The sequence below is a fragment of the Aulonocara sp. 'chitande type north' Nkhata Bay genome, linkage group LG18 (assembly GCF_057382095.1).
Source record: "Aulonocara sp. 'chitande type north' Nkhata Bay isolate Kocher_YH1m ecotype deep benthic linkage group LG18, A_spYH_male_GT1.1, whole genome shotgun sequence".
Taxonomy (NCBI): domain Eukaryota; kingdom Metazoa; phylum Chordata; class Actinopteri; order Cichliformes; family Cichlidae; genus Aulonocara; species Aulonocara sp. 'chitande type north' Nkhata Bay.
The window spans coordinates 25,707,582-25,718,278 of NC_141361.1; the positions used below are offsets into that span (position 1 = coordinate 25,707,582).

Sequence of the window (10,697 nt, forward strand, 5' to 3'; positions counted from 1 at the left end):
CTTACAGATAAGAACAGGGGATTAAACAGACAGCAGTGTGAAATCTGAAAGAATTTGTTTAAGAATGAATGTGTGTCAGCACAGGCAGACAGAAACATGACACTACATGCGGGCATGTTTAGTTCCAGAGGAGGATATCTCAAGGACAGGTGTGTTCTCATAATTCTCAGAAAAATCTGGTCAAGACCTACCTAGAAACAGTGCTGTTATTGTTCTTCCTTTGGAGGAATCAAACACATTGTTACTTGTCTGCAGTGCAGCACCAAATCTAGCCCCTGCTTCTCAACGGTCTGATAGGATTCACATTTCAGAAAATATCTCGTGCATGACGATATGGAGGAACTCAAGACATTTACTTTATCAGTCATTAACTTTTAGACATCGGATGACTAAAAACACATTATTTGAACTCAGTTAACTTCACTGGAGAGTACACTGGGATCATACCATTACTTGGGAACTGCTGAGGTCAATGTAACATTGTCAGTTGTCTCTTGGCAACATTAACAAAAGAGCCGTGACTCTGGGACCTTTGTACTCAAGCCCTTAAGGGACGTTTTAAATCTTTCTTGAGTTTCTGCTGCAGACAGGAAGCAGAAAAGGGTGGAGGGGGAAAAAACTGTTTTTCCAGGAGGAAAAATGTAGAGTGAAACAAACAAGGGTATAATAAAATGCTGGAATGAAGTACTTACTGAGAACGAGCCACCCTTAATATTTTTGGTTCTTCCTGTATATTTTCTGCTGTCCCTGTGCTCATTTTCTTAACTGCTTTCAGGGCTGTGGGGACTGTCACAGGGTGAGAGATGGGTAAACAGTGGGCAGACTGTCCATCTTCACAAGGCTAACACAGAGAGGCAGACAACCACTCACATCTACGAGTACCATTTTAGAATCACTAATTAACCTGAAATAACTGTGAGAGGAAACTGATGTACTTCATACAGGACAGCTCCATTAGAATCAGGAGGTTTGCAGCCATGATCTTTTTTGCTGCGAATCCAACGAGAAACAGAAACAAGTGTGAGCCAGGTCAGAAAGAAAATCCAAATTAACTTCAAATAAATCATAGACTGTTCTTAAAAGGTTTATCTCCCTACTGGTTTGTTGGATTAAACAAACACTTGAGTTTGCCATTAGCTTGTATTTTTTGGGAAGGTTTTTTTGGAGCTTTGTTAGTGTGAAAAACTTATGCCAGGGGGTTAAAAAAAAAAAACAGGGATGATCAAACAACACCATATTCAATAAGAAGCATGTTTAGTGTCAATATAACACTTAAGCCAGTGACAAACTTGAAGTGTATTAAAATTCTATTTATTTTTAAAATTATAAGTATATACTGTTTTTAAATAGGTACATCTGTGGTATATTCATGTAGACATGGTTAAGCAAACCGAATGGGGAAGATAGGGGACTTTGATCGTGGCACGGTTATTGGTGCCAGAGGATGGAGAATGAGCTGACATGAAGTCAAGCGTTACAACAGAGGTATGCAGTAGAGCAACCTTCAAGGCACATCTGTGAAAGAGATGGGTTACACCAGCAGAACTTAACACTAAGTGCCACTCCTTTTACCTAAGAACAGAAAACAGAGTCTACACACAAAAGGAAATTGGAAAAACATTTCCTGTTCTGACGAGTCTTGATTTCTGCTACACAATTCATGGTCGGCTAAGAAAACACTCCCAGACTGACTGCTGATTGAAGCTTCTATTTAAAACCAGTTAGAACAAAGTTTGACGATGGTTTTATAGGCTGAAGTCAGGGGGTTGTACCAAGGCCCAGTGTAAGGATCATTTTGAACTGTGACTCAAGTCCAAGAATAGAACAATGAAAGTGGAAACAAGTGGGGGGAAAAAAAGTCAATTTTGAAAGAAAATCTGTTCATTTTCCAATGATAGTTTTAAAATGTTATTAATCCACCTTACATATTTAAAAGAATAATCTCCAAACTTACAGATTTCACTGCAGGACAGCAGCAAGTGTCATGAACCTGAAGGCGATCGATAATCATTAGACGTTAATCTGGACTGTTGTTTTATTGTACAATAAAAATGTGAACTTTGAGCAGAGGCTCATCAAGGTGGTACAGCAGCTCTGAAGAACACGTATATCAGGCCTACACAGAAGTACATTGACAAGAATGAAGGCAGATGTCATCATCTTTACATGATTGTGACATGTGGGACCAGTAGCTCAACACAACAGATTCAAATCACACTTCAAAACATGGTTTCAAAAGCTAGTCAACCGATTTCCCTTTTATTAGTTCTCTCAGCAGGACATTCACCAATCTTTACATCATTAGGGTTTCAATGTGCAAATGAATTACTGGAGGCTTTCATATACAATCTTTACTACAGTGGGGTAAAAGTTCATTTCTGGTCTCCACCTGAGTTTACAACTCAAATTCTTTCGGCTACATAGGTATGAAGAAAAAAAAAAATACACTGGTTACTTGATTTCAACAAGTTAAAAAGTACCTTGATAGTTTCAACACAAAAAGAAAGAAATCTGACAAGAAATCATAAATTATTAATTTTTGTCCTGTTGTTTGTGAAAGCCCTCACTGTAAAAAAACAAAACAAACAAATAGCAGCAGTTAAGGCAAAAAGATTGTTCCCAATGGTTACATTTATACCTGAGTACCTAAAACAATAATGACAAATGTATATAATGTGCCACTGAAATGGTTTTGGTCTATAGAATAATATACAAAGAAGCTGGATTTTTAATATCTCAAAGCTATCAAAAAAGCATAATAACAATGTTGCATTAGATACATACTTCGCAATAACAAAAGCTCTGTTTTCTTATGCTGTATTTAAACAGAAGCAACTAAGACAGCCTAAAAATACTAATCAAGAAATGCATGGATAATACAATACAAAAATAATGGTTGAAGCCATCCGTCTTTTTAGGTGGCTTTTGTGCTAAAAGGTTTCTCGGCTGATACTTTCTTTAGCGTCCACGGGCAGTGTGTCAAAAAGATGGTCCTCCACGATTAGGCAGTTTCTGCGCAGCAGGCGGCAATTTCCTAACTGGGCAGGCACTCTGTCCAGACAGTTTCCTTTGAGCTCCAGCTGAGTGAGCTGGACTAGCTGACCCACAGCCTCTGGCAGCATCGTGAGCGCATTGTGCCCCAGACACAGCACCTTAAGCTTGGTGCATCTGAACAGAGGCTTGGGCAGCCCCTCCAGCTTGTTGGAGTTGATGGCCAAGTGCTGGAGGTTGTGGAGGAGACCCACATCTGGAGGAAGCACCGAGATGGAGTTGTGGCCCACCTCCAAGTGTCGCAGTTTGGGCAGAGTGAACAGGGCAGCAGGGAGGGTCTCCAGTTTATTGTGAGAGAGGTAGAGAGCCTCCAGAGACTTGATGTGGCCGATGGTGGCTGGAATGGTGATTATTTTGTTGTGCCACAGTTTAAGGCACGTCAGCCTCTTGAGGTGCTGGAAGCTGATGATCTCCTCTATGGTTCGAATATTGTTGGATTTCAGGTCAAGTTCTTGTAAATTGGTTAAGCTGAAAATGGCATGGGGAATCCTATCAAGTTCACAGTTGTGCAGCTCCACTTCAATCAGATTTGTCATCTTTTTCAAACTGTTTAGGACCAGCAATTTTGTACCATCATTGTGAACCATTAACCGAATCAGATGCGGAGAAAGTTCTGTTATGTTTGTGGGGATTTTTGTGAGGTTGCTCTTCAGGCATAGCGTCTTTAAATGCCTCAAATCTCGCATGGACTCCAGGCAAATCATTTTGTTGTTCTCTGAGCTCAGGTTGCCAATTAGGTTAAGCTCCCTCAAGTTCCTAAGCAAATAAACCCAAGCCGGGATCTCGGCAACGTCGGTGAACTTGACATGAAGGCAGCGGAGATGGTCACGGAGGAAAGCAAAGCCCGTCTGCTCAACTTTGGCCGGAGAGTTGCAAAGATGCAGCTCTTGCAAGCTGGTCATCTGGGAGACCTTTGCAGTGAACCTCACGTCAGGAATCAGCTCCAGTCTGAGCACTTCCAAATCTGTGAGGTCAAACACTGCATTCGGGAGTCCAGAGAGCATGAAGAGGTGCAGCTCCTGCTTGTCCTGTGCATTACGCGTGACAAGCTGCTTTAATTTTTCAAAAGTCCACTCGTGGTTGAGGCTGATCTCCCTTAGCTTATTTTCACTGACCTCAGACAGAAAAACGCCAAAGCGCTTGGAGTAAAGTTGGTCATACTGGTCAATCATGTGTAAAAGGAATGCAAAGTCATTTTTGACATCAGGAATGTCACTAAAGCTGCTCTCTTCCCTGACCTTCTCAAACGAATACTCTTTCAGGGGTCGCCGGAACACCCAGAAGAGAGAGTACAAGCATATCATCCCATAGATCATTATCAATGCCACATAGGTGACGAGCAGTTTGCTCAGCATGAAAGCCATGTTGTGTGTACAAAAGAACTTTGTATATCCTGTTAAATGTTTTATATCAGGCTTACATTCATGTGTGAATTTTATTTCGGCTAAAAAGGTTGAAGTGTAGCACAATATCAAAATAAACTTCACAGATTTGACAATGGTCTGTGCTACATAAAGCTTGTAGATAAAATCGCTGTCCTCCACATGGGCTCTGAATTTTCTCACCTTCTCAAAAAGAGCTTTGGCCTGCTCCCCATCTTTTTTATCCAAGATCGTCATGCTACTTGGGACCTCCGCAATAGGCTTATCTGCAGAAAATTTCACCCCAAGCATGGGTGTGGATGGGCTCACATTTGTGCTGTCATCGTTCCCCTCTATAGACACCTGCTTTGGTGCAGAAGAGGTGCCGGTCAGCCTCTGTTTGTTTTCCTCCGAGTCCTCGCAAGCAGTTTCAGACAAAGCCTTTGTTGTCCAAGGAGATTCAAAACACCGTCCCAGAATAGAAACAAAATGCTCAATCTTCGAACTTGTTTTGGGGTACTTGAACCAGAAGTTGCTACTGACCATGAGAATGAGGGTGTGGATGAGGGTGAGGTATGGAAAGTATTTGGAATACCAGGGCAAGGCATCATGGTAACACTTTTGGTTGATAAAGACATACTGTTGAAAGTCCAGGTTTGTTTTGACCCCTGTTGGAGGGGCTTGTAATGCAGTAATCTTACTGACCGCTTCATCCGTTAGGTCCTTAGTGACCGGTGGGATGGTTGTTCCTACAGGGGCTCTGGTGGATGAGGTTACATCTTCAGGTCTCTGCTGGGGCAACGAGCTTGTTCCTGAGGCTTCCTCTGCATTATCTATACATGGAAGGCAAGCTACTTGGTCCTTGGTGATCTGCATGGTCATTGCAAATACGGCCAGCATGAGCATGATCAGACCCAGGTAGTCCATGAAGACGTCCCACCATGGCTTTAAGATGCGGTATGTTGGCTGGATGTCGTTCAGGGATGCAATCTCAGTGAGAGTGAACATCGCTGGAACAAAGAGACAAAACTCAATTAATTTTACTTATACTATTTATTTTATGGTTTTTTTGGCACTAAACTTGAACAAAACAATTAACTGATTAATTCTGATTATTTATAAATTGGTCAGTTATTTTTCTAGTTCATCCTCATCATGATCATGATCGTTAATGAAAGCTGATTGTATTTGGGGTGTGCACCATGCCTGTCGCATAATACATGATATTTGAATATTTATAAAACCTACAGACCTGTAACCCTATTTAAACCAGACGTGTCTCGGGACTTTTAGCTTAAACCAACACAAAGTTTATACCACCACAAAGACACATTTTAATATGATCACTGAGGTGCAGCAGTGCTATGAGATGCATTTAACTATAGCCTTTGTAAACACTGTGGTCCAACAAAAGGACCTTTTCCATTAAAACCTACTCAGATCAGCTCGCCAAAACTCAACTGGTTTTCTATTACAATCGAGTACCACATAATGTGCGTGGTCATTGTTACAGCAACCCATCCGTGCATCCCTTGACATAAGCATGTGACACGAAGGCTACAACAAAGATGACCGTCGAAGCGATGATATAGCTACTGCTCAGTTTGTGGCTTTTCGTGTGGCAGTTTTGATTTTCATGAGAAAGAAACTCTCATGACTCATTGAGTGACACCACTGACCAGCCAGTCGCTAACATGCAGTCTGACGATGTCACATTTTAGTACCTACTTGGATCGCTTAGAACCGGTGGCCAAGTAGGTACTATTTTAGCACTTGGTACCAGGTACTATGGCCAACTAGAAAACCCTGAAAACTAGCGAACCGTGGCGATCAGATACTAATAGAAAAAGGGTTAAACATGCAACAGGAAATTATGACACGAGTGCAGGATATTGTGGTACTTATGCCCTGTGTCCTTTTGCAAGAACAGATGACTCTGTCCAACTACTTTAATATTAGTATTTCAAACGGTATGTTGGTATGATATCCCATGCTTGTAAAATCTGACATTTTGCTGGGAACTCATGGACATAACAACTGCACAGGGCCAGCTGGACATCTTGGAGATATTTTAAGTCCTCTTTCAGTTCTTGTCATGAGCAGCCCGAGTAAGAAAACAAAACAAAAAAAAAAACCCTTCCAAAATAACTTGACACATTTTGTTTAGAGGACAAAGTTGATGTGGATTTATGCTTCAACAGGAAATCTAAAACCTACGCCGTAACTATTGTGATTGGCCTGTTCAATACTGTTGATTCCTCCTATACATGCTCAGCTACTTTTTCACTCCAGTTTTTGAATTTATCAGTGAGATGATAACAATCACTGTCTCAATATAAGAAATAATAATATTAGCATAAATATAAGGATTCTCAAATGTCAGAAAATTCCTGAGGGAATGCACAAAGTTGTAGAAAAGCTTGAGCAACATATGTTTGCCCCTATAAGGAGAAAAATAAACAACAGGTATATAAAAAAAAAAAAAAAAAAAAAGACCGGAAGGGAGATAAAGTCCCAGCATTTAATTTGTTTCCATCATGGCCTCCTCCATATAAAACAAATCTAAATCCATAGCAAGTTACCAAACTGGAGACTGATTTCATGCATTCAGCTAAGTCTGCTGGAGTAACACATTTATCCTCCCGCTACATGAACCATGAATCAGTGACTACAAGTATTAAAGTGCCCTATCATTTTATCATGGTGTGAACTACATTGAACTCTCACTTCCTTTTCATAGTGTTTAAGCACCAGGCCAAAACTGTGCTAAATCCAGACATATTACAACATGCTGTTTTTGGAACAGAGTCCTTTGATGAAGCCCCAAATCCACCAGTGTTCTTACTCACTAAGACCTTTGGCAGATGTGCATTTCCTTTAGTGATGCATTGAAAATTGTTCTCTTACTTAGTGAATGTTGCACTTTTTACATAGTTTGGAAAACACACTAAAACATCATAATATGATCTGCATTCAAATCAGCAGTTAATCTGCTTTGAATGTTTCAACATCCTTCAGATATATACAAGTCTTTCCTTAGAGGTACGAATAGTCATTTGCAATTTAAAAATTCACTTAGCGTGACAGCCTTACATGTTACAGGATGTTTTAACTAAGGCTAACAGCTTGTCTGTGTATCGGCCACGAGGTAATCCCTTGACCATTACTCACTCAGCTTTTAGTTCTATTCAGCATATACAGCATTTGGTACAGTCACATACATGAATGACCATCTCAGACGTCATTACTGTTAACGTGTTTTTCCCTCAGTTTCCACGGTAAGAACACAAAATTGACAGTCAAATGTTTGCACGAAGGATTGTGCATGTAGTTTTGGTGTGGCCTAATGCATCCATTGATCACACCGGATTGCTGGTTCTACGTTTTACTGTGTGCCCATAAAGAAAATGCTGTTTAATTTTTTTTTTAACTATGATATCCAATTGTTTTAACATACTGCATGGATTTAACATAGAAATGAATGAACATAGAAAGAAATACTGAATGAGAGGTTGCATTTTGTTACAGCTACCACTATGACTTAGCACTATTAGATGCGGTCACACTAATAGCTTGGCTGTCTAGTCATTATTAGAATGGTGTTGTGTCATAGTGCCACATTATTAACCATATATTTTACCTAAGAAATATGTTTGGGAAATCTGTGGCTGTAAATAAAACAGCAGTGTACTATAAAAGAAGTTCAACACAACTAGGCTTTCTTTGTGTTAGTTTGCTGGACAAAATCTAAAATGCAAATCCCAGTCAGAAAGAAAGGGTATCATGATGATGGTTATCTCCGTTTTTTCTGTGAGCCGGGCTTTCTGCTTCAGGCTCTTTGCACACTCACAAAAAGTGGGCATTTTTTTATCATATGACTCTTCTTCCGCACAAAATGATCCCTGTGAGTGCAACCTACTCCAATCAGAGACATTAACGTGTAATGAGCAAAAATGGTGATTAAAAATCTGCAAATAGTATAAAAACAGCAGTAAAATGCAAAGCTGTTGCAAACAAAGAGATTTACACTGCAGAAAAATCTTGAGCTTTGTGTCACAGAGCCGTAAAATAAAACTTTTAATTGAAGCTTATTATTTTAACTGAGTACACCCTTAGGGCTGATGTTTAATTCCAACATGCCGGATGCACTTTAGAGCTTTCAAACTTTAACTGGACCATTACAGGTTACTTACATCAGCCTAAAAAAGTACACGTGGAATTCGTGAAATTACTTTTATTGATTGAACAGGTATTCAGAAATCTCTGACTTTAAACTCAGCATATGATGCGAAATGTTGCTTCTTAGTACACCACTGTGAAGTCATCAGGAATCACCATTAATTGTTGTTAGTGGCAACTGTGATAGCCTATAGATAATATATAGTTATATTTATTTCTATTATATGTCTCTTTTGTTTTGTATACATTCCTCTTGATTGTATACATTTCTTCTGTGTGTCATTTGTTCCTGCTGTTTTACTATTTATGTTTTAGTTCTGTACAGTTGGCATGGAGCACCCATAATTTCATTGTACATGTACAGTGGCAATAAAGGGCTATTCTATTCTATATCCTTGCAAAGCGGAGCGAGTAATCTTTATCAAACTGTGGCAAAGCTAGAAGGAGCTTGCATTATCAGCCCTCCCCCAGTCTTTTGCATATGATAAATGGCCTGTATTTGTATAGCGCTTTACTAGTCCCTAAGGATCCCAAAGCCCTTTACACAACCAGTCATCCACCCATGCACACACACATTCACACATGGGCGAAGTAACAGATCCAAACAGATTAGAGAGGGGGGAGGCGTTGCGTGAGAGAATGTGGGGCCCCCAGGAAAGGGTGGGGCCCTCGGTTATTATAGGCGGCCCTGGCATCAAGGACGGGCTAGCGTTGGCGATAGTTTCCTGATTAAACTCGTAGAGGAATAACGCTACTCGGTTCAGGGTGAATTACGACTTTCACCACGTGACAGCAGCCGCTTTGCTCCAAGTCAAGTTCATTGAGGACTGAGCAGAAGTTTAAAGATGGCCAGACTGAACTTTAGGTCATACCTGAAGTTACAACACCAGCTCCAGGCACCACGATGTATTTAACTCGTGGAGACCTGCGCACCCACATGGGACACCAGTCATCTCTGCCACAGTCTGACGAAACTGCTGATTTTTTTTTGGCGCACGCGATGGTTCTTTCCATTTCTTTCTTTTTTTGCCCGCTGTGCGGGATCAGGTGATTCACCCAGACGCGTGAGAAAAGAGAAGCAGCACGTGTCCCCGCGTTAAACATTCATCAGCCTCTTATCTCCGTTAGTCAATAAACAACAGGTTGCGGGTTATTAAAGCGATTTATTTTTATCCCTTTAGTAATGTGTTGAAAAGATAACGAGAAGAAAATATACTTACTGCCAGCGAGGCGTTATCTCAATCCAATTACTACTTCTTCACCCCGCATGCCACTTTTCGCTCCCCTCTCCAGGTGCGTCTTTAACCTAATTTCTCGGCCTCGTTTCAAAGCAAAGGGATGACGCTGCTCGCTCACGCAAACCTCCAGAAAACATTCGTTTGCAGCCCTGCGGTCTGTCGGCGGGTAGCCCTCATACCTGAACCCGCCTGACTGCCCGGGGCCGTCCGTTTGTTACTAGACAGTAAGCGCAGCCTCACCTCCGGGTCACCACATTTCTAAGAAAAAACGACTGATCCAACATGGAGCTGCGCGAACCGCTGTTGCGCGTGCGATGGGCGCTTCTGATTGGAGGATAGCGTTCACGGCAACTTCCCGAATGCTCCACCCACCAGTTCGTCTCCTGGTGCTGCGTTCACTGTGGCGGTGGGGAAAACCGGAAAAGTCACAGACGGTCAACGGCCGGCCGCAGCACTGCCCGTACGAGTCCGCGTTACGGCCGTGCAAGTAGTACCACGACAGGGGTCGCGTGGAATGTTTTTATAGCTGGTCTTAATTAAACGTCAACTCGGTAGGAGAAACATAAAAGTGGTATTTTCTACAAATAGTGTACACTTTCACTTAAGTTACAGTAAAAAGATAATTTAAACACACACACACAAGGCAGGGGTACACTGTGTTACTGTGACTATGTATCAGATTCATTCCTGATTTCCAGCTCTTTCTGGATCTGGCTGGTGATGGGTGGAGGAAGTGTCTTTTCAGTAGCAATGCATACAGGTTTCAACCGGTCGAAGGCTGCTGGCAGCTGTGCTCACGCTACTTCTGTACTCTGAGAGGGGGGGGGCAGGAGGAGGCAGGAGAAGAAAGACATGAAAGAAAGACGAC

At 41.4% G+C, this 10,697-nt stretch overlaps 1 protein-coding gene across 1 annotated transcript; it reads right to left on the reverse strand.

Moving 5' to 3' along the window:
• Window positions 1-2,023: 2,023 nt before the first annotated feature.
• On the reverse strand, window positions 2,024-10,213 carry LOC147308689 (volume-regulated anion channel subunit LRRC8D-like). Its single transcript, XM_086272810.1, has 2 exons — window positions 9,812-10,213; window positions 2,024-5,422 (listed from the first exon to the last, which is right to left on the reverse strand). Exon 2 carries the CDS (start codon window positions 5,418-5,420, stop codon window positions 2,931-2,933), a length of 2,490 nt encoding a protein of 829 aa, XP_086128936.1. The 5' UTR covers window positions 5,421-5,422; window positions 9,812-10,213; the 3' UTR covers window positions 2,024-2,930.
• Between the last annotated feature and the right edge of the window lie 484 nt (window positions 10,214-10,697).

What these genes read in the sequence shown, in the direction of transcription:
- LOC147308689 (XM_086272810.1), bottom strand. Translation starts at nt 5,420, where the DNA reads ATGTTCACTCTCACTGAGATTGCATCCCTGAACGACATCCAGCCAACA.